The 24,683-nt window shown below is 40.3% G+C and overlaps 1 protein-coding gene across 1 annotated transcript; it reads right to left on the bottom strand.

The window, feature by feature from the left end:
- Positions 1-3,192: 3,192 nt before the first annotated feature.
- On the bottom strand, positions 3,193-23,877 carry LOC133775874 (cytochrome P450 2C1). Its single transcript, XM_062214365.1, has 9 exons — positions 23,678-23,877; positions 22,369-22,531; positions 22,008-22,157; positions 17,451-17,611; positions 13,961-14,137; positions 10,192-10,333; positions 8,894-9,081; positions 5,501-5,642; positions 3,193-4,043 (listed from the first exon to the last, which is right to left on the bottom strand). The coding sequence occupies exons 1-9, from the start codon at positions 23,843-23,845 to the stop codon at positions 3,862-3,864; spliced, it is 1,473 nt and encodes a 490-aa protein (XP_062070349.1). The 5' UTR covers positions 23,846-23,877; the 3' UTR covers positions 3,193-3,861.
- Positions 23,878-24,683: the final 806 nt, after the last annotated feature.

Raw genomic sequence — 24,683 nt, forward strand, 5'->3', positions numbered from 1 at the left:
TCAGTGTGGGCCCCTCTGGTTCTTCCCTTGGCCTTGGTAAGCTGAGCAAGGCTTCCTGCCTGAATCATTGGGTAGAGCTGGTAGAATTTATGGAGGTAGCTTCCTAGACGTCTCACAGGATCCAAGGTGAGTGAGATATCAGGATGTTTCTGTGCAGAAAGAGTCTGGGTGATGGAGGAGAGTACAATATGAGTGGAGTTCTCTCTCTGGTGCACTGTAGTTATTTGGTAACCCAGATCATCCCCAATCTGAAAGTAGGGTATTCCGGTAGTAAATGCTTCTGGTGTTTGTGCAATGAGAAGGGACAGCCAGGAATCACCTGCTTACTCTTTCCCCACCAAGAAAAGTTCCCTTTGGATCAACATTGATCCCAGGAGACCGAATGGTACGTACTCTGTGCCTAGTTCTCTTCTTTATATGACCATCATAAATCTCCTTGATTTGCAGTACCCTGAGCTCATTTTCTCACCCTCACTCCCCAGCAGGTGACTACCTCCTCTATGCCCTGCCCAAGGTTGGGGCGGAATGGTGAGGTAATCGTTTAGCCACCTGGTTAACACAGTTCCAGAGCATCAATCCAAGGTACTAGCTTGTGTCATGTGCTAGGTTTCACCATGGCAAGCCTGGTACTGGGGTTCAAGTCTAAGGCTTGTCGTAAGATCTCTTTTCCTCCCCCACACACCTCTCTCCATACTACAATGTCTGGATTTCTGTTAGGGGTGATGCAGGCAACTGTTTCTGTCCTACACTAAAATCTAGCACTATAGTCTCCTACTTGATTTCCCGTGCTTTTTTAAATATAGGTTAGTGTGTGAGTGGTGTCTCTGTGGGGATATTAGTAGTGGAAAATCTTGTTCAGTCACCACCTCGAGCCCTTCAGTAATTCAATTTTCAATTTTTTGAGGAACCACTACATATCTCGTAGTGGCTACACCATTTTATATTCCCACCAGCAGTCCACAATATTTCCAATGTCTTCACATTCTCACTAAGACTTATTCATTTCTGAGTTTTCCTAATAGCCATCCTCCTGGATAAAAAATGACATCTTATTGTGATTTGGAATTTCATTGCCCTAACAATTGGGATGCAGTGCAGCTTTTCATATGCTTTTCATATTTTGAATATCTGCTTTACATAAAAGTATATTCAAGTTCTTTGTCCACTTTTTAATTGGTTGGTTACTGGTTATGTTTTTGAGTTTTGGTTCATCTTTACACTGTCTACATACTCACTCTTAGTTATTTCCAAAACAAGGAGAAGAAATAATTTTTAAAAAGTACACAAATCAGTGACACTGATAACAGAACATGAAAAAATGCACAGGACTGCTTTTTTTTCCATGCCAGAGCTAACAAATTAAAAAATTGCATGTAGCAATCAAGATGGGTTACGTGAAGGTAGTATATTATTAACTTGCACTTTTTATTTCTAGGTCTATTCATATGTTTTATATCATTTCCATTTCCTCTTCTGTAATTTGTTCAATCATTTCCCCCTGTTTCCATTTCTATTGCCTGATTTTATTGGAATACTATTGAATAAGAACCAACAAGCTCTATAATAATAAGTGTAATAGGAACCCAATATTTTATGAACCACTTTAAATCTCATGTGTTTATATAAATATATGTCATGCTATGAGTAAGTACATAACTATTAAAACATATAGAAATATCTGACTGTTGATGAACAACTTAATACTTTATCCCTTTCAGTATTTTTTTGTTCTATTTAATACTACTGGTTGAACTCTGTAATTAATACACAATTATTCTTAGGTGTTTAAATTTAACTGAAAAGTGATCCCTGTTGAATATAAGAGTGGGAATAAGAGAGAAGAGATGTACAGTTTGGGACATGCTCAATCCCAAATTGACTTGCCCCAAATGGTAGAGTTAGAAACGTGCCAGTTGGCAGGTACCAATGCCACTAGTACAAGTGATCAATTCCTATTCACCATTGATCATAATGATAGGACTAAGAGTCAAAGGGATCAAATAAACAAGACTAGTGTCTGCTAATACTAGCTGATAGAATTAAAAAGGGAAAGAACGATCCAACATGGGAAGCGGGAGACACAGCAGACTCATAGAATGGCAGATGTCCTAAACAGCACTCTGGCCTCAGAATCAGCCCTTAGGGCATTCATATCTGCCTGAAGAGCCCATGAGAGGATTTTAGGCATGGAAAGCCAAGACACTCTGGCAAAAAAGAAAAAAAAAAAAAAACCTAAATGAAAGATCTCTGCGAGTGAGATCCAAGTGGAAAGAAGGAGGTACCTTTCTCTGAAGGGAGGAGAGAACTTCCACTTTGACCATGAACTTGTCTAAATATGATCAGAGTAAGCGAACTCAAAAGGCCTCCATAGCCTTGGCCACTCATGACAAGAGCCTAAGGGGATTACTGAAGCCACAAACAAGAGTGGCAATTTGTTAAGTCAACAACAGGAGTCACTGTGCACTTACTCCTCATGCAGGATGTCTGTCCTAAATGTGCTGTACACTGTCATTTAATGCTATCACTAGTACTCAAACAGTATTTTACACTTTTTGTTTCTGTGTGGGTGCAAACTGTTGAAATCTTTACTTAATATATGCTAAGTCGATCATCTATATATAAAGAGAATTGAAAATGAATCTTGATGCGAATGGAAAGGGAGAGGGAGCAAGAGATGGGAGGGTTGCAGGTGGGAGGCAAGTTATGGGGGGCGGAGGAAAGCCATTTTAATCCATAACCTGTACTTTGGAAATTTATTTCCATTAAATAATAGTTAAAAAAAAACAGACATATATCTGTACACCTATACACATGTGTTTTCTTACAAATGTATGCCTCATTTAAATGGTTTTCCCTTGTGGATAAGCTGAGAAAAGCTAGATGGGTGATTTTACTTCCCACTCATGCAGTTCAAGGAAAAAGGAAGAAATGACATTTTGAAATGTAAATTTTCAGTGTTGTATATCTTGGAGAGAAAATGAAACTAATGATTATAGGGTCATGATATAAAATTGCCATTATATTTCTGCAAAGTATAATATAATGTGGTGGAAAGGAACAAAATAATGAGCCTAGTGAGCCTTTACAGAAATTCTGTTTAGGGGGAAGGAGAGAAGAGCACTCATAATATATGCTTAGCGATGTGAGAGAATATATGCATATTTGAAACTTAGTTGAAAACACAAATACTAATAATATTCCAAAAATTTTATTTAGTGATTACAGTAACACTGGAGAAGGTCATGAATTGTAGTATTTAAACTTCCTTATGGCTGATCCTCACAATATTTCCCCTGACAACTTGTATCTGTTCTGAACACAGCTTCTGTCTTTCACATCCAAACTCCAGCACCTCTAGGTGGCAGCCAAGAGAGCTCTCTCCCCTCTTAGACTTTTGGCATCTTTGTGCCTATCATTCTAAGGGCCAGCAAGAACTCTTGGAATTTGATTTTTTTTTTCATTTGTTATTCACATTAAGTACAAACAAAGAAAAATCTGAGAACTGAGTCAACAATTAATAATGCTTCTGTTTAGAACAGAAAGAGAAGAAATGACTCTGAATTGCCAAATACCAATCATCTTGCTCAATTTTACTGCAATAACATATAAAAAACTCAGCATTAGATAGGAATTAGCCGATGTGGTGGTCATTCCAAGAGTCACAGAATATAAGGAATAGTAGACACATATTTGTGAACAGACCCCCCAAAATTCTCCCAAATGGAGGTTGGATAATGAGAAATGAAGAAACGTCAGAGGATATGTCAGAGAAGGACCCATGATAGGGGAAGCAATCAGATGGTGCCTGGAAGAGAGGAGCTGCAGATGACAGCTCAGCAGCAGCCACATGCCTGCCCTTCTTCAGGCAGGAATGAAGCTGAGCTGGTACAAGGGTGGCGCACGACCTAGCCCACTGAAGAGTGGGGTGGTGTCAATGTCCTTTGGGTCAACCAGAGGCTTCGGGGTAAAGTTCTGTAAAATGGCAGTCAGGAATAAAAACAGCTCCATGCGGGCCAAGGCCTCTCCCACACACACTCGCTTTCCTGAAATGGACAAGCACAGAGGGTTTGTTATCTAAAGATAAAGTTGTGAACCTGTCACAAGAAGTGTGCAGTAACTACTTGGTCAGTGACTGAATACACAGTTGAACGGAAGATGGAAGGACAGGTTGGGTATACAGATGGGCAGAGGATGAATGCTTGCTATCCACACACCTTCTTGTAGCAGGAATTCCTCATTACCAAATATTTACTAAATATCAGTTCTATGTCACACATTTCTTTAACTACTACCTCAATATAACTGCTCTTTTGACATTCTGAGTTTCCAGCAATCTTTTTCAAGAAACATAGATTGTTTGTGGAGGGGAGTTGACAGGAGAAGAGTTAAGATGAGGAGATTCATCTATAAATGTTCCTCAAAAATTTCATGCTAAAATGGAATAAAAAGGTAACTTTATTGTGGTTCAAAATGATTAAATCCATTATAAATCTTCCATTTTACACATTTTCAATGAACTGTTGAAGACTTCTCTTATGTATGGGTTACCTCACAGCAATCATTTTATTTCTATTTTCCACAAACTTTTAGAAGTGTCCTCATATTTTATACCTCTTTGAACTTCTGGCAGAATATTGTTTTTTTTAATTTTTACAAGTTGAACTCTTTATATAGTGAAACATTAAGTCTTTGACTATAATGTAAATTTAAAATGCCACCTCAAAAATTGAGACACACAAAAGGAAGGAAGGAAGGAAGGAAGGGAGGGAGGGAGGGAGGGAGGGAGAGAGGCAGGAAGGGAGACAGGGAGGGAGGAAAAGAGAAAGAAAGAAAGAGAGAGAGAGAGGGAGGGAGGGAGAGACAAAGGAAAGTATCATTATTCTCACAGTTTAAAAATTTGAATGGATCCCTTTAATGTCCCATGGAATAAGGTCACGTTGTGGTTCAAAATGATTAAATCCATCAATCGTAGATTTAATGCACTGTTTTTTCAGATACACAATTAGGAACACTATTCTGATTATTCGTGCAATGTCAGTGGACCATGAATATGATGAGAAAACTTGGTGAAGGTGAAAAGACAGAGAGCATATATTTCCCTGATCCAAGGTAACCAATAGAACACCAAAAATGTAATGTACTGGAGTGAAATAGACATTTTGAGAATTGATGATTATTTATTGTCCTTGTGTCTTCCATTGAGGAACAGTTTTTTATTTTGTTTTCTTTCTCTTCATTCTATTTGTGAACTCTTTTACTTAGAGTAGGGTTAACTATATGATCATTAAGCTACTGAAAATAGATCATTGTGAAAATTAAGAATGGGATTCTGAGAGGGAGGGGGAGGAAGGGTTAGAGAGTGGGTAGGAGGGAGGGTAGAGGGAGAAGTCTCATATGTTCCTAAATCATATATATGAAATATATGAAACCTGTAGAACTTAAATAAAAATTTTAAAATGAATTTGCCCCATAAATTCCGATGGAAATGAATTTCTGTTACCTGTTGAGAAAGGCATGAAGTAGTCACTCTTCCTAAAGTTGCCCCTGGTGTCCAGGAAGTGGCCAGGGTCAAACCTGTCTGGGTTGGGGAACTCTTTGTCGTCATGCAGCATAGAAGTCAGTGATGTTAATATGGCCGTGCCCTGGAAAAAGCAGACAAACTGAATCCTAAGGAAGCCAAGGAATTGAAAAAATGGTGGAAATCACCTCATTCAAGCTCTTTGTCTGTAGATGAGGAAATCCATGTGCGATAAGGTACAGTGACATTCCAGCCAGACTAGGTCATGGACAGGATGAGTTCGAGTCCAGCAGTAGGGATTTTCCTCAGAGGCCTGGAATAGCAGTTGATGTGCTGAGTACTTGGGAGCTCCAGCGCCAAACCCTCTGCAGCCCACAAGTGCTTGTGCACATGTGCCTGTCCTTACCTGTTCCTCGGATCCTTCGCTTCAGTTTTCACTTCTGTGATATGTGGGAAGTTATCCAAACAGAAAGCCTGTGCTGGCTCTTGAGAAATCAAGAGGTTTTGAAAACTGTGCACTGGGCTTTTCCAGTGAAGGCCTAATCTAAACTTAGGACTTCTGGGATGATACCAACAAATACACTGAAATCTATTTAGTCCTCATTGTTTTGATTCCACATGTATCTTTTCATTTAAAAAAATGTAGGGGAACTCTTCATTACAGCTAAATGCTACCTGAAAAACACAGACAGCAAGGCAGTTATTTGGCACAGTGGTTTTATGCCACTTGGGACTGCATGCATTTATGTGGCACTACCTGCCTGTGAATTTCAGCCCTGCTGGTGATTCCAGCTTCCTGCCAATGTGCACCCTGAGACGCAGCAGGTAATGGCTCAAGTACTTGAGTCTCTGCCAACCTATTGCCCATTCAGATTGTACCAGCGCATAGTGGCTGACCTCTCTCCTCCCTCTCTACCTCTCACTGCCTTTCAGAAAAAAAAATGGGGAAAGGGTAATTTAAAAAAACTTTAATTGAAAAATAGAAGGAATGAATAGTTAGAGAAATCATCATTTTACAACAATTCGGATAGAAACATTGATGCATGTAAGGATTCTCGATTAATAATTGTTAGGTGACTTTCCATTTAGGAAACAGGATGTTTATGAGGTTATTTACTAGTTGCATTTACTAATTGCATATGAGGATCAGAATTTCAGCATGGGGAAATCTGTCAGATACCCCAAATAAGGGAGGATCATTATCAATGCTGAATCAAACTGAACTACTGACCCCGCCATACAGTGGGATGTGTACAACATCCTCTGTGTAATATTGTTGCCCAAGGAGCATCTCTAGTCTCCAAGAAAACATTCACAGAAAGTGAGACTGAGAAATATTTTCTTCTGACATGTGACCTGAACTGTCAGTTACTAAAAAAAAAAAAAAAAAAGAGGTAAATGAACTGTTCTGGATTAAAGGCAGCTATAGGAAAAAGACAACCAAATTAAATGCTTATTTATTGATTGTACTTGGATATGTCACCTGAAAAAGTTATAAAAGACATTTGAAGATAGCAGAGAGTATATGATTGTAGAATTAATAATTGTAATTAGATATCATTGTTGTGCCAATGAAAATTCATTGAGGTGAGAGCTATAATTGTTAGTCCGCATGAATTGCTTTATCTTGGGAGACACAGATTAAAATATTTAGCTTTTAAGTGTGATAGAATAAATACATATATAAATGATTGACTGAATAAATTTAGACATGTATTTTTCATGTATTTTATATGCAATTAGCACACATATATTCATATATGTATTAGCACACATATATGTAATTGTCACACACATGTAATTAGGACACATATATTCATATTTAAGTGTCATCTCTCCTGGGGATCAGAAATGAAACCGGGGTACCCATACTTATGACTTATTCAACAATGTCCTAGAAATCATTCCAGTGAAGTAATACAATCACAAGAACTTGAGAAAAGAAAAAAAAAACTAAATTTCAAAATTATGTATATAGAAATTACATCTGAATCTATAACTTTCAGTAATGATGTATGAATTTAAGAAGATTGCTAGATATCACATTATCAAAACAATAAGATCAGGCCCGCTCTGTGGTGCAACAGGTTAATGCCCTGTCCTGAAGCACCTACATCCCATATGGGCGCCGGTTCAAAACCCGACATCTCCACTTCTGATCCAGCTCTCTGTTATGGCCTGGAAAAGCTGTAGAAGATGGCCCAAGTGCTTGGGCCCCTGCACCCACATGGGAGACCCAGAAGAAGCTCCTGGCTCCTGGCTTTGAATTGGCCCAGCTCCGGCCGTTGCAGCCAACTGGGAAGTGAACCATCGGAAAGAAGACCTTTCTCTCTCTCTCTCTCTCTCTCTCTGCCTCTCTTCTCTTTCTGTGTAACTCTGATTTTCAGATAAATAAATAAATCTTTAAAAAAAAGTCAATTATATTACCATATAGCAGAAACAAATTAAAAAGTAAACTATTAGAATAAACTTAAAACTGTGTGTTATTTAGGGGAAAAATATATATGTGCAAGGCACAGCACTAAAAATATAGAGAAAATTTAAGAAATCTCAAATAAATAAATAAATAAATCTATAAATTGGAAAATCAAACCTATCAAGTCACCAACTTTATCCAAAAATATCTATAGTTTTTTTGATAAATTGATTTATTTATGTATGTATATAAAAGTAACAGATTTCATGTATTACACATATGCAGTTTTTTTTTTTTTTGACAGGAAGAATTAGACAGTGAGAGAGAGATACAGAGAGAAAGGTCTTCCTTCCGTTGGTTCACCCCCCAAATGGCTACCACGGCCAGCGTGCTGCACCGATCCCAAGCCAGGAGCCAAGTGCTTCCTCCTGGTCTCCCATGTGGGTGCAGGGCCCAAGCACTTGGGCCATCCTCCACTGCCTTCCCGGGCCTCAGCAGAGAGCTGGACTGGAGGAGGAGCAGCTGGGACAGAACCGGTGCCCCAGCCAGGACTAGAACCTGGAGTACTGGCGCCGCTAGGTGGAGGATTAGCCTGGTGAGCCGTGGCGCTGGCGTCACATACACTGTTCTAAGAATATATAATGCAACCCTCGTAGAAATACCAAAAGAGTGTTGGAATAATAGACAATTTGATACTTTTAATGTTTATTTGGTAATGTAAACACCTAAAAATAGTAAAACCTATTTAAAAAGCAAGGCAGATGTTTGAGGCTGCAGCAATCAAGACATGTTCTACCATTTTTTGTAGCCTGAAATAGCAAGCAGCAGAAAAACCTATCAAGCTCTCCCACATAAGACTTCTGCACTGCTCTCACGTTGTGCTGCTAGAGGATTGGAGTTGTAACTCTGAGTTTGGGAGCAACAAGAGCATAGATATGTAGTGCAAGAAAACAGCTTACCTTGGGAATGAGGTAGCTCCTGAATTTAACGTTACAAGTTGTTGCACGGGGCACGTTGTTGGGGACAAGGTTAATGTATCTCTGGATCTCGTGCACCGTGGCATCCGTGTAGGGCATGTGGCTCCTGTCCTGCATGCAAGGGATCCGGTGTCTGCCAATCACACGCTCAATCTCTTCCTGCACTTTAGCTGAGAAGACACAAGTAAGAAATCTTGGAATAGGAGACATGGGGTACATTTCTCAAAGCAACTGAGGGCTAAGTCAGTCATGAGAAAGATGTCCACACAGCCCTAAAAATCATAGTACACAGAGACCTACAGAAAGAATGGTTGCATCATAGGCACAGATGAGGAGCTTAAAAATGTTCATAAAATATCCTTTCTAAGAAAAACTATGCATGGATTTCAATGTTTTCTAGGAAAATCAGCTTATTTTTAACATCATTTTCAATTAACATTTTGAAGTACTCTGATATGACTCTCTTACAAGCTAGGCATTAGATAAATCTGTATACACCTGAATATTAGCAAATGGTGTAAATAATACAAATAGATCTGAAAAATGCCTCAAGTTTTATTACTGCATTTTTACTGAAAATTATTATCTTTGAAGAATCAAAGACTAATTTTATATCAAAACAATATGTTTTTAAATAGAATTCTATAAACAGACCTGTATTTGGATATGAATTTGGTATTGAGTGTAGGTTCATGTGTAACTTGGGATCTTTCATCCATACAAACCCCCCAAAATGCTTGTTTTGAAACATTCTAAAAGCTTCTTCAGAAATTTTGGTTCACCAGGTCCAGCATTGTGGCATAGCATGTTAAGCCTCTACCTGCAATGACGGCATCCCTTATGGGCCTGGTTCAAAACCTAGCTGATTCAGTCACAATCTGGCTCCCTGCTAATGTACCTGGGAAACCAGTGGAAGAAGGCCAAAGTGTTTTGTCCCCTGCACCCACTGGTAAACCTGGAAGACACCTCCAAGACAGTTAATGTTGCCTGTGGCTTTGCAAACTCCATCCTGTGTAGCCCACACATTTTTTCTGAGCTGGTGACAATCCAGAGCTCTATGACTGTTGCTACTACTCAAGTTGTCCTCACTGTCCTCAACTGCTCTCCCTTCTCATTCACATTTCTCTCACTTCATCCCTTCATCATATTTGCTAAATCACAGCTAGCAGCACAGAAATTTCAGTACTGAATCTTCTCTAAGAGAAACAAGATAGAGGACATCAGCAGTAGCTTCCCAGCATGTCTGCCCATGTTTGCCCACCCTTTAGTCATGAACATACCTGTGACCTCTGGGTGCTTCATCAGGAGCAGGAGTCCATACCTCAGGGTGGTGCTTGTTGACTCTGTTCCAGCTGCAAACACATCAGTCACTGTGGTCACCAGGTTTTCAATGGTAAATTCAGACTGTTGGTTGTGCTTTTCCTAGGAATTTTTTGATTATTTGATATTTTATCAGCATATTTCATCACCATCAAACCAAAATGACTCAGGTTTCTGTAAAGATAAGCATGCTTATAAAGTGAAAAGGGTGATATTAAAACCAAATCAGCTGGATGGATCTAGAGGACACGAGGTTAAGTGAAAGCAGTTACATACAGAAAGACAAACACTGTGTGTTCTCCCTCATATAAGGGAGCTAAAAAGACACCTCTAACTGAACAATAAAAGGTGGATTACTAGAGGCTGAAGGTAGAAGGTAGGACAAATAGGGGGATTTTTAATTTAAAAAGGGGGCAGGCTGTTTGGCATAGCAAGTCAAGCAGCCATTGGCATCCCATATGGGTGCCTGTTGGAATCCCAGCTGCTCCACTTCCAGTTCAGCTCCTAATGTATCTGGGAAAGCAGAGCAGGATGGTCCAAGTGCTGTGACCCCTGCACCCACATAGGAGACCTGGATGAAGCTCCTGACTATTGGCTTTGGGTATGGCCAAGCCTGAGCCATTGAGGCCATTTAGGTAGTGAACCAGGGGAAGCTGGGTGTGGTCCATTAATGATGACAAGCATTTTATACTAGTAGGTAAGGTATTAATAGGAAAGTTGGGTATAGCTTATAGATTGTGAGAAACTTATCATACTAGTATAAGTGGTTAACAACAGGTAAAGATGGGTGTGGGATATATGAGAACTCTTTGTACTGCTTCACAGATTTTGCTTTGTAAATTTAAAGCTAAAATTAAAAAGCTTTAGAAAACTAATAACTGCTTGCTTGGCACCTGAGTCCATGGAGTTTAGGGTCTATAGTTCTAGTTCTGTACTAACCAATATGAGACTTCCTGAACATAGATAAACACACTGTTTTTTAAGATATTATTAATATTGTTAATTGAGCTTTCATTTATTTATTTTCAGACAAAATTTTAATTCATAGAAATGGGTGAATTAGGACCATATGTTGAAAAATGTTGTAAGCCAGAATCAAAAGGTTGCAATTTTCAAAATCTGTCTTCAAACATGCTAGAGTTTCCTCATTCTCCCTCTATTCATGGATACTCTAAATAAACATATATTCACAAATCTATTCCCTATGAGAGAAAGCCAGGTAAGTGGAGACACTCCAACATACCTGCCAACTGAGAAAATATCCACATGAAACTGAAAAGAACAGCTATGGCAAACTCAGATATTGGTCCCAATCTACTCTCTGTGACACACAATCCATAAAGAAATCACCCCAATTGATTTTCTTTCTTAGGATAAACGGTTTTAGAACACTCATTTAATACCAAACCCTATGGTTTGGCTCTTAATTCATGAACTCTGTGAAAACTGGTATACATGGGTCTCCAGGCAGTTTTATATAGGATGCAAACACTTCCAATGGCTTCATCTTCAGGGATTAGGGCATAAAAGGAGATAAAACACAAAGATCCAAATTTCTCCCTGGCTAGCATAATCTGCCAATGATGCCACTGCTGATATGTGAGCTTCTGTCATGAGTCTGTATCTGGACAACAAACAGCAAACCTCTGGAATCCTGAGCAGGATTTGTCATTTTTTTTAATCTTTCCCCTAATTACCATAATGATCTGTATATGTATACCCATTATCCTGTAAGGGACTTATCTGTGCACTGTGACACAATTTTTATAGTTGTCATTGCATCCACAGCCAGATTTTTAGATCATAAGAAAGAAAGACATGCAAGTAAAATGAGTCAGCATCCAGCAGTTATCTCCCCATGTTCACAGGGAGCAGTCAGAATACAACTACAGGTGTTTTTCACAAATCATCACCATAGAAAAGTGGAGAGTGTAAGATAAACATTCACTCTCATCTCCACTGGGAGGATAGAAGGACTGCAACACAGATCTACACCCAGACATTTTCAGTTACATGTACAGAGTTTGACTTCTGCTTCCCTATCTTGTAGTATCCACAGGGCAAAGCACATCCTCATCTCTTAGTGACCACCATAAACAGAGATAGCTGTTATGGAAAGCAAAAGATTTATGAGGCATCTTGTAATGTCTGGTCAGCCAGATTGGTGAGATCCTTCTACACAAGATCAATCTAATAAGACTGGGAGGATCAGTTTCTAATGCACAAAAAACTATCACAGGGAATCTAGAAAGATTAAGAATGGAGACACATAAATGTCAAGAAACCAATTATACTGAAATGGAGATACGTGGCTTATCTGACAAAGAATTCAAAAAGACACTATAAAAATGCTGGCCAAAGTAAGGAGAGCAATGTATGAACAAATGGAGAATCTCCACAAAAATAGAAAGAATTAAAAAGAGCTAAAAAGAAATCATAGGTCTTAAGACTATTATAACTTGCCTGAAAAGTTGAATTGAAAGAGATGAAGGTAGACAAGATTAAATAGAAAAAAGAGGGCCAGCATGTGGCATAATGGATTAAAACCCTGGCGTGAAGTGCTGGCATCCCATGGGGGCAGCAGTTCTAGTCCTGGCTACTCTTCTTCTGATCCAGCTCTCTGTTATGGCCTGGGAAAGCACTGGAAGATGGCCCAAGTGCTTGGGGCCCTGCACCCATGTGGGAGACCCGGAGGGAGCTCCTGGCTCCTGGCTTCGTTGTGGCCATCTGGGGAGTGAACCAACAGATGGAAGACCTCTCTCTTTCTCTCTCTGCCTTTACTGTAACTCTCTTTCAAATAAATAAAATAAATCTTTTTTAAAAATAAAATAAATAAATAGAAGAATGGATCAATGGTATAAAAACAGATCACCAACGCACATACAAGAAATACTGAAGGGAGTTTCTCAAGCATAAGAAGATGTTAATCAATAACACAAAAATATATAAAAGTACAAAACTCACTGGCCAGAGTAAGTACACTGTATTCAAAACATTCTAGTTCTATATAAATGGGGGTATAAATTAATTGTATACCCAGGAAAGAAATTTAAAGATCAAACTATAAAAAACAACAATAGTTACAACAATTTCTTAAGTAATAGAAATTTTTAAAAATGTACATTTTACATCTTTTTGTGCAATATTGGATGGGGGGAGTATAGTTAAAGTGTAGAGTTTTAATATGCCACCTATATTAATTGTGGGCATAAAATAGCCCTCTTAATTACAAGGTGTTTCATAGAACTGCGAGGTGATCATATAGTGAATGTCTATACGAGACATACAAAAGAAAAAAATTCAAAACACACCAAATTTTTACTGACATATGCTTTAGAACCTATCATTAAACCCTTCCTCCCAAGTAAAACCCCTTCTACTGTACCTAACTGCACGTATTTGAAGATGAAAATCAAACCTCAGGACTTGCAGGAAGTACACCAGGTTAAACCCTTGCTTCTTTGAATTTTTTAAATTGTTTATTTTCCATATTAACTGAGATGCACATTCCACCTTTCCACAGAATATCACTATCTAAAGCACAACCCATATATTTTAATTGTTTAACAATTCAATTTTAACTCTTCCATGATCCTTAATCAAGATGCATACACACAAAGATGCTTCCAGTGCTGGCCAAGTATTTCTGCTCTGATCATTTGAACATTCTCAATAAACAAACAATTTATCAATAAGCTACCAAATGCAGCCAAATAAATAACATTTTACCTGTTCCATTTTGATCAGGAAACAATCAGTGAAGTCTCGAGGATTGTTAATGTCCAGGGATTCTTGGTGTTCTTTCATTTTCTCCAAAATATAGTTTCTTATATAAATATTATTTCTAAGCATTTTGTTATGACTTCCCGGGAGATAATCAATAAGAATAGGGAAAGTATTGCATATCTGAAAATTTTAAAAATGATAAGTTAAACATATTTATTAAAGACATATACAGAACACAAAACATTCTTCAGTCTAGGCTTTAAAACTATGGTGGGCTGGCGCTGCAGCTCACTAGGCTAATCCTGGTTGGGGCGCCGGTTCTGTCCCGGTTGCTCCTCTTCCAGTCCAGCTCTCTGTTGTGGTTCTGGAAGGCAGTGAAGGATGGCCCAAGTGTTTGGGCCCTGCACCCGCATGGGAGACCAGGAGGAAGCACCTGGCTTCTGGCCTCGGATCAGTGGAGCGCCGGCACGGCGGCCATTGGGGGGGTGAACCAACGGAAGGAAGACTTTTCACTCTGTATCTCTCTCTCTCTCACTGGCTAACACTGCCTGTCAAAAAAAATAAAAAATAAATAAAAAATAAATAAAAAATAAATATGGTGGAAAAAGGTCTACCTTGACCAGAAGCATTTCATTGTTCATGTAAATTAAAACTTGGTGCTGACACAGATGTGTAAGGGAGAAAACCTTGGCCCCAAGTTCAAAGATGACAATAAATTATATTCATATATTATTTTTATCATCTTCATGCCAGTTCTGTCATTTTATACAATAACTCTTCCCTACAACTTCGATATAAAGACAGGCAAGATTTGCTATTATTCACATTCTATAGATGAGGATAGAAAGTAAGCACAGAGCCACTCCTTACTATTTCTACCAGGAGCAAGCAACAACAGGAATTGAATTACTATATTATGAATGAGAGGGTTGCAAAAACACCATGGAATACAGATCAGCATTCTATGAATCAAACCTTCTGTACTAGAGTAGATAAGTTTCTTCTATAATATTACACAGTGTACCACTAGCAAAAAACACGATGCTACAATATGGATAGGACCAAGGTTTTCAAGCATTCACTTCATCATTTGATATCAACAAAAATGTCACAATAGATGGCTCAAAAGTCCCATCTCACCACAACATTTTGAGACATCAATCAAAACCCATCTGAATCAATTTTATCAGAACTCTAGCCAACAGTCAAAGATATACAGCAAGAAGAGAAAGCTGAATGAGAGAAAAGATAAGTTAAAAATAATAGAAAAGCTGCATGGCATTTTGCTTCATTGTCCTACCTCCCTTCTTGACTTGGCAGTAATATTAGCAAAGACAGCCCTGTTCCCAGGTGGGATTTTGTCCCTGGCTCAGGAAGAACTAGTGCTTCTCTGTTCCAACTTGTCTGAGGACATCCTGAGGGGCTGATACAAGGCACTTGTCTTTGTTTCATTTAATTCAGAATTCATTCAGGGTAGTAAAAAAAAAGTAGGCATTTCTCCAAAACTATATAAGGCAAACAGACAACCTACAGCCAATCTGGGAAAAAGGTTTACAAAAAATTACCATACTGCACTAAGTACCTGGCAAAAAAACACTGGGGAGAGCGTATTTTGGACAATTAGGGCATCCAAAAGTACCCATGTATACTGAGAAATTTAGAAAACAGGAAACATAGCCAGGCAAGGATAGAGGCTAGGATAAGAACTGAGGGGTATATTGAACTTGAGTTAGATGAGGAAAGTCTGGCCAGAAAATGGAGGCCAATGCTCTTAAGGAACCAGAGAAGTTGAGGAAACCTGACCTTTAACTACATAGGAGAATTTGAGAGAACATTTTGAGAAAGTGGATACATGCTTAGATTGTGTGTTAATGCAAGATCTCCAGAGAAATGTTCCAGGGACTTTGGTTTATGTGACTTATTCTTGTGTTGAAGAGGTCGATGCAGCAACATATGTTCAACCACACAAGGTTGATGAGCATGGAGTGGATACATAGAGAGCTCTTTTTAGAGAGTATTTTGTAAAGTATTGTGCCGAACTAACAACAGAGAAGATTTTTGTTGGTGGTATTAAGGAAAATACAGAAGAATATAGTTTGAGAGACTAATTTGAGAAGTATGGAAAAGTTGAAACCAAGAAAGTTATGGAAAATAAGCTAAGTGGGGAAAAGAGGATTTGCTTTTTGAAGTTTGATGATCACACTACTGTTGATGAATGTGTTGCTCAGAAATTCCAGACTATCAGTGGGCAGAGTTGTCAGGCAAAAAAGGCCTTTCTAAACAGAAGATGCAGCCTGTTCCCAGGTCACCAAGAGCTTGTGGAGGTGGATCTGGCAACTTTATGGGCCATGAAGGTAACTTTGGAGGTTGTAGAGCTCAACTTGGCCATGGTGGCAACCTGGGGGAAGAACAGGCTATGGTGCTTGGTGGCAGCACAGGAAATCATGGAGGAGGTGAGAGTGTATAGTAAGGATTTTCAGGTGAAGGTGGCAACTAAGGTGGTGGTCCTGGTTATAGTAGCAGAGGAGGTTATGGTGGTAGTGGAACAGGACATGGAAACCAAGGTGATAAATGTGGTAGAGGAGGAGAATGTGATGGTGACAATGGAGGAGGAGGAAATTTTGGAGATAACTGTGGTGGTGGTGGAACTACAATGGTTATGAAAGTTATAATGGACAGCAGCAATCAAATTAGGGACCCATGAAAGGTTGCATTATTGACGGCAGAAACTGAGGCAGTCTCTATGATAGTGTCTATGGATCTGGTGGTGGAAGTGGTAGAGATGGTTGCAGAAGGTTTCAAGAAACAGAAACAAAGAGCTATGTTTCATAGCAGGAGAGAGGTCAAAGGGCTCTCAGGAAAGCAGCAGGTGCTTTGAGATTGTCAGCCCAAATGCATTAAGAACTGTAAAAAATCTGCTCCCAGGGGGCCAGCACTGTGGTGTAGCAGGTAAAGCTGCCACCTGCAATGCAGGCATCCCATACAGGCACCGGTCCAAGGCCCAACTGCTCCATTTACCATCTTGCTCTCTGCTATGGCCTGGGAAAGCACTAGAAGATGGCCCAAATGCTTGGGTCCCTGCATCTGTATGGGAGACCTGGAAGAAGCTCCTAGCTCGTGCCTTAGGACTGGCCCAGCCCGTTGCAGCCATTTAGGGAGTGGACCAGTGGATGGAAGATACTTCCCTCTCTCTCTCTCTCTCTCCCTCTGTAACTCTGCCTTGCAAATAAATATATAAATCTTTTAAAAAATATTCCCCAGAAGGAACAATGACCATATTCAGAAAAGTTTCTGCAGCTTAAACAGGAAACTCTTCTTGTTCAGAAAAAGGTCAAAGAAGTCACTGGCAAAAGCAAAAAGAAAAGTAAAACAAGAAGGAGAATGAATTTAACATCCAGACAAAATTCTATGGACCGAGCTGTGATAGAAATGTGGAGAGACTACACACCGATGTCTGAGCTCATCTTTCAGAAAGAGAGGAACTTGGTCTCACCTGTACCCAGGGGGAATTCAGAATCTTGAAGTTTTCATTGAACTTTCCCATCAAGTTAAGAAAATTCTGGTCTGTATAATCAAAACGGTTCTGGAAAATCACAGAGCAGATCACGTTGCAGGGAGCAGCACCCAGGAGAAAGGTGGGATCACAGGGAGAGCCTGAAGCATGGGAAACATTTTTAAATACTATAAAAACATCCAAACGAATCCTTAAGCCTTTGAACTAACATGCAGATTAAATATTAGAATCTAAAACAATATTTTCATACAAATTACCTTATCAAAAAATATTCAAAGTGCTTAGAATAACACTGTACTTTCCCCATAAACTTGAATTCACTATTCCATCAAGTTTATTTAAAAAGATTTTCCAATTCTCCAAAAACACCCACTGCCAGAAAGAAACCTTTGTGCTTGTGTGTACAGGATTCTGACCATAGGTCAATGTTATTTTGGAGGGCAAAAGAAAAAAAATTGGAGGCCATTTTTGAAACACCTAATAAGTTATCACTGTAGAACTACATTCTGAAAACTTACAATTAAGGAAGGAATAAGCTAAGGACCTTTTAGGGACATTGAATAATTGACGAAACTATGCGTAGAAACTGCAAAGACTAAAGAGAAAGAATATGAGACAATTCAGTTGTTTAATGGTGTTTGGTTGAATTCCAGGGTAATCCTGGATGTTGTACCCTCCCCCCACACACTCCAAGGAGAAGCCAGGTCAGAAATGAGAGTAGAAATGGAGATAGACAGGGATACCCTATCAGGCTGTCGGGGTCTGGTTTTCACATGGGGGAGTTCAAGCCTCACCAGAGACTCACCCTGGTCAGGGGCTCTCAGTCATCCACCAGGTTATTCCCATGCATCCATGGTCTCTCTCTTAAAGGAAAATGGAGATTCAGCATGCCACAGAGAGAAGGCCAGAGATTTCGGACGAGGGGGAAAAGAGCCACAGCTCTAACCCAGAAGCCGGATCCTATGCTCCCCTCCTCACAAGGGGATCCCTTGTGTTAGGAAAAGGGGCGCAGAACAGAGAGGAGACAGAATATAAACTCACAGCCAGACCAAATTTATTCAGAGAAAATACAGTTGCAGAGGTCAACCAATTGCCATCGTGCTCACAGACAGAATACGTGGCAGAGGCCCAGACCCCAGTAGGCTGGGCCCTTTAATATCTCAGGTGGGCTGAGGGTGGGAATTGGGGGACAGTAGGCAGAGATGAGCTTCTCCATACTGATTCTTCTGGTTTGGCCCACTGGCTTCCAAACTGGAGAAGAAGGGATGGGTTGGGGAACAATACAGAATATGAGACTGAACTGGTCTCTAGAAAGAAGACAGGGGTAACAAGGACCTAAAATGGCTGAGGCTTATATTCTTGTTCCATCAAATATTTTTTTAAGATTTATTTATTTATTTGAAAGTCAGAGTTACACAGAGAGAGGAGAGGGAGAGAGAGAGAGAGAGAGTAAGAGAGAGGGAGGGAGAGAGAGAGAGACAGAGAGAGAGACAGAGAGAGAGAGAGGTCTTCCATCCGATGGTTCAATCCCCAGATGCCAGGAGCCAAGAGCTTCTTCCAGGTCCCCCACGCAGGTGCAGAGACCCATGGGCTTGGGTCATCTTCTACTGCTTTCCAAGGCCATAGCACAGAGCCAGATGTGAAGTGCAGCAGCCGGGTCTAGAACCGGCGCCATATAGGATGCCAGCACTTCAGGCCAGGGCATTATTCCTGATGTGCCACAGTGCCAGCCCCTCCATCAAATACTTTTTAAAAAATATTTACTACAGGGCTGGCTCTGTGGTGCAGTGGGTTTAAGCCCCAGCCTGTAGTGCCTGCATCCCATATGGGTGCCGATTTGAGTCCTGGCTGCTCCTCTTCTGATCCAGCTCTCTGCTATGGCCTGGGAAAGCAATAGAAGATGGTCCAAGTCCTTGGGCCCGAGCACCCGCATGGGAAACCTGGAAGAATCTCTTGGCTCCTGGCTTCAGATCAGCTCAGCTCTGGCCGTTGTGGTCATTTGGGGAGTGAACCAGTGGAATGGAAGACCTCTCTCTCTCTGGTTCTACATCTCTCTGTAACTCTGTCTTTCAAAAAAATAAAATAATTCTTAAAACAAATTTACTTCAGGCACCAGCACTGTAATGTAGTGGGTTAACCCACTGCCAGCAGTATCAGCATCCCATGGGCACCACCGGTTCAAGTCCCAGCTGATCCATTCAATCCAACTCCCTGCTAATGTGCCTAAGAAAGCAAAAGAAGATAGCCCAAGTGCCTGAGCCCTTGTACCCACTGGGAGACTTGGAAGATGCTCCTGGCTCCTGGCTTCAATCTGGCCCAGCCTTAGCCATTGTGGCCATTTGAAGAGTGAAATAGTAGATGAAAAATCAATCTCTATCTATCTATCTATCTCTCTGTCTCTGTTTCTCTGTCCTTCCAATAAGTAAATAAATCTTTTTTAAAAAAAGATAAAATGTTTACTTCACTAAGTAGACATAATTAAAAATCAGAGTTCTTTGGAATCCAAGCTGGATTATCAGACTGATTGTAACAAGGACTTCATAGAGGAGTGGAGCTGGCAGTGGGGAGTAAATAATTATTATAAAAGCTCTAGCCACAAATCAACTGCTTTTCGATGCACCTGGGATTTTGTTTTTAGTCAGCTGTGCTGAGGCCAGCAGGACAGCTGAGGATGGGCATTAAAGGCAGCACATTCTCCACAGGACATGGAGAAGCAAGAAGAAGCATGCGGCATGCAGACAAGCACCAGGTGCAGTTAGGCAGGAGCCAGAGGAAAACAGGGGGCTGGACTTCTACCATGGGGAGGAATGAGTGAGGCAAGGTGCTATGTCGAGTACATTTAGGATTGGATCATCTGAATAGCTTCAAAGGTCCCTGAGCTATGAAAAGGGCATGGGTCCAGTACCCAGAACTATGAGGACTCAGGGCAAGAGAATATTGATTTGGTGTGTGAGAGTTTGGTAACAGAGACACTTGCAAATATGGGCTCTGGATAGGTTGTTCTGTGTATCAAGGGCATGCTGGGGACACAGTATTTGCTATCTATGGGAAAGAGTCCATCTTACCCACAACACTGCCAGATGTCAAGTTTTCATAAAATATAGAAAATAGAAAACATTATTAATCTGTAAATGAGATGATTAAAATTTTTAAGTATTACTTTAATTATTTAATTAAATTTTAATTATTATTATTAATTTTTGGTTTTTTTTCCCTAAGGCTTTGTTTTATTTATTTTTAAGGTAATTTTTAAAATTATTTTTAATTTTTTTAACTTTTATTTAATGTGTATAAATTTCCAAAGTACAGCTTATGGATTACAATGGCTTTCCCCCCCATAACTTCTCTCCCACCTGCCACCCTCCCCTTTCCCACTCCCTCTCCCCTTCCATTCACATCAAGATTCATTTTCAATTCTCTTTATATACAGAAGATCAAATAAGCAAAGATGGAAACAAAGCCGACAATTTGGGATGGAAGAAAAAAGAGTTGAATAAATCATTCTGTATATTGCTCTTTGTGTATTTTGCAGGAATTGCCTATAGTATACATTTATTCAAAATATATGAAACCACACAGCAAGCATTTCAGTAAAATTAAATAACTTTCACTGATAGTTTTAAAATAGTTATTTATCCACAGAGAAAGCATGAGGACAATACCAAGAGACACTTAAGCAGATAAAATCATAAAGACACAGATCAGTACTGGCAGCCATTGTAGACATGGGCCTTGTCAGTGAAATTCATCCTATAAATAGAGACCAATTAAGTGAAAGCATCTGTCATCTTCTCATGCTCCTTAAGGAAGTGATGAGGCCGTTCCTGCCGTGCACCCTGGAGAGTATCCCTGGGGAAATTTCCCAGAGTACTATCCAAAAATTACACTATGTAAAAAAATTACACTTTATCACCAAAAAATGAGGATTTGAAACAAAGCAAGGATGAAAGAAGAGGCTTTTGTCCCCAACACTGTACACATGGTCACTTTGTGAAACTCAACCAAACGTGTACAAAAGCTTCCGTGGCTCTCTGCTTCAATCAGTACCTGATCCTCCAGGGATCTACAACCAAGACCCAGAATGAAAGATCTTGCTGTCTTTGCACTAGGTCTAGGGTCATCACTAGAAAAAGGTCACACTCAGAGCCGGTGCCAGGGCTCACTTGGCTAGCCCTCTGCCTGCGATGCTGGCTCCAAGTTCTAGTCCCAGTTGGGGCACCAGATTCTGTCCCGGTTGCTCCTCTTCCAGTCCAGCTCTCTGCTATGGCCAGGGAAGGCAGTGGAGGATGGCCCAAGTCCTTGGGCCCTGCACTCTCATGGGAGACCGGGAGAAGAACCTGGCACCTGGCTCCTGGTTTCTGATAGGCGCAACACGACGGCCGTGGCGGCCACTTCGGAGGTGGACCAACAGAAAAAGGAAGACCTTTCTCTCTGCCTCATCTCTCACTGTCTAACACTGCCTGTCAAAAAAAAAAAAAGAAAGAAAGAAAGAATAAGAAAAAGGCCACACTCTTAAGGACATAGAGCATCACCCACCGTTGGTTTTTCTCAGCTCCTCCACCAGGCAGCGGGCCTCCTCTTGAACTCGGTCCTCAATGCTCCTCTTCCCCATCCCGAAATTCCGCAGGGTCATGAGCGAGAAGCGCCGGATCTCTTTCCATCTCTTTCCATTACTGAAAATGATTCCTAGCAGGAAGACAAATGTAAAGTTAGAGGAAAACCTTAGGCAAGGAATAGAAAGCTGATAGCTGGAAGCCTCATGGATTGGCCCAGAACTTCAGGAGGAGCCAGCTAGGTTTCTGTTCTCCACCCTCTCCATACCCCTTAGCACCACCCAACAGACACACACACACACACACATGCATACACATGCACACACATGCAGAAGAACACTAACCATATCCTTTATTAACTTTTGCAGTCAGTGGGAAAACGATTCTTCCAGAAAACTCCTCTCCCAGATCAACCAAGGCTTCCTTTACTGCTTTGTATCCATATATCACCACGGTGGGCTTCATGCCCAAATACACAGTGAACACGGGGCCATGGACTTCTGACAGCTGGAAATAGGAAAGAAAATGCAAACATGAGCAAAAGGAGTCTCATTTTGTCTACAGAGGTGCATGATTCATCATATTGATATTTTTGTTCTGTCAATTACAATCTCAAACACTTCTCGATGTTAGATATGGACATGGTGGTGACTGCTATAGCTCTGCAAACAGGGACTCCCAATAGCCAGGCTATTGCAGGGAAAAGATTATCACAACTTGTCGAGACACTGAGCAAGGTTAATTTGCTTTGTTTTACAGATAGACTAAAATGTAATAAATTTCAAAATCTATCTCCCAAGATTAATAAATATGAGACCAAAACCTTAATATTGATTTTTCAGCATCTGATGTTGAAGCACTTTATTAAGACTCAGTGTTTAAATTTACAGCAACATTAAACTGCCATAATACTGTGCTTCATATCATCTGTAAAGCTCTTCCGATGAGGATCTTACTAATCACTGAGAAATACTAGACATATACATTTGTTAAAGTTGTCCAGATAATCCTAATGCCCAGTGAGGTTTAAAATCTGCTTTTATTATTAACACAGAAAGACAGCGGGCACAACAGAGACATGGCAAGGACATGCAGATCTCACAGAAGGACAATTGATCCATGATCCCAATCACAGACAACAATTCGTGAAGGTCCAAACCTGCTCCAGTACGACACAGCAGACCCAAACTCATTCTGTCACTCATTCACTTGTACTTGTTGTGGAACCATAAATATTTTCTTGACACCAGCAATAATTTACTTCCCTGCAGGTTAATTCACTTGGTTTATCAAAACAAAATACAATTCATAAACACTGGATTATACTTTTAATAAAATCAATGATCACCAAACAATCTCTTAGCATTAATTTTAGGACACAAAATCATTGCTAAAATTACTGGGAAAGAAAGAAAGGTAGTAACATTTTATTATTTTGACTCCACCTTACAACTTAAATATTTCTCTACTAGCAAAATGCATTATTTGATTCAACTATTTCTGACAGTGACACATTAAAATAGTAATCCCAAGGGAGCATTTCCTTTAAACATAATATTTTAGTAATTTGCCTCTTTAAATCTATGTTATTTAAAATCTGATATTAATTATTTACACTTTACCAACCATTGGGGCATCATAATGTGTACTTACTTTGGTAAAGGATTTACTGATGTCTTTAATACCTATCTGCAGAATATTTCCAAGAATTGGCAAAGGAGTGGGGCCAGGAGGAAGCTTCCCTCCCCCATGGCTCTGTTTCCAGAGTGAAAGGAGAAGCAAACAGGAGAGGAAGAGCCCCAGCACCACCACCAGATCCATGGGAGCCTTCTCTTCTTCCTGAGACAAGTGAGAGCTGGCAATCGCAGGCTTTTATAACACTCGCTTCTATTGATGTGTGTCTTTGACCCACAAAGTACCCAGTGGGCTTGATGGACTTTGGTGTTTCTTCTGCATGGACTTTGGTCCACTGAAATGATGCAAATAAAGTGTCCTTTCCCCTTTGCTCTACTTTCCAAAACTTTCCTCTTCCCCAATCCAACCCAGAGATCCTTATCCAAATCCAACGCACTCTTTTGAAAAGGTTCTGTAAACAATTCCAGGTGGATCCAATGAGCAACCAAACTTAAGATCTGATGTAATAAATTATTTGATTGGAAAATTGTTCAACATTCCTATTTATTACATTGGGAATTCATGACATTGAGGGCAATCATGTTTACCATACTTTGCATATAAAATATTTATTCCGCCGGCGCCATGGCTCAACAGGCTAATCTTCCACCTAGCAGTGCAGGCACACCGGGTTCTAGTCCTGGTCGGGGCACCGGATTCTGTCCTGGTTGCCCCCCTTCCAGGCCAGCTCTCTGCTGTGCCCCGGGAGTGCAGTCTAGGATGGCCCAAGTGCTTGGGCCCTGCACCCGCATGGGAGACCAGGAGAAGCACCTGGCTCCTGCCTTCGGATCAGCGTGGTGCGCCGACCGCAGCGTGCTGGCCGCGGCGGCCATTGAAGGGTGAACCAAAGGCAAAGGAAGTGCTTTCTTTCTGTCTCTCTCTCTCTCTCTCTCTCACTGTCCACTCTGCCTGTCAATGGAATTCTAGTCTCCTTGATTCAAATAAATCCATCCCTGGTTACTGTGGGTTTTTGTGGAGTGGGCCA

This window comes from Lepus europaeus, chromosome 17 (assembly GCF_033115175.1).
Source record: "Lepus europaeus isolate LE1 chromosome 17, mLepTim1.pri, whole genome shotgun sequence".
NCBI lineage: Eukaryota > Metazoa > Chordata > Mammalia > Lagomorpha > Leporidae > Lepus > Lepus europaeus.

Bases quoted from the DNA above. Each gene is read 5' to 3' on its own strand.
- LOC133775874 (XM_062214365.1), bottom strand. From the start codon at position 23,845: ATGGATCTGGTGGTGGTGCTGGGGCTCTTCCTCTCCTGTTTGCTTCTC. The intron at 17,612-22,007 runs GTGGGTGATGCT...CCCATGCTTCAG, and splicing joins GGAGCTGAGAAAAACCAACG to GCTCTCCCTGTGATCCCACC. The intron at 10,334-13,960 runs GTAAAATGTTAT...AAAAATTCCTAG, and splicing joins TCCTGATCAAAATGGAACAG to GAAAAGCACAACCAACAGTC.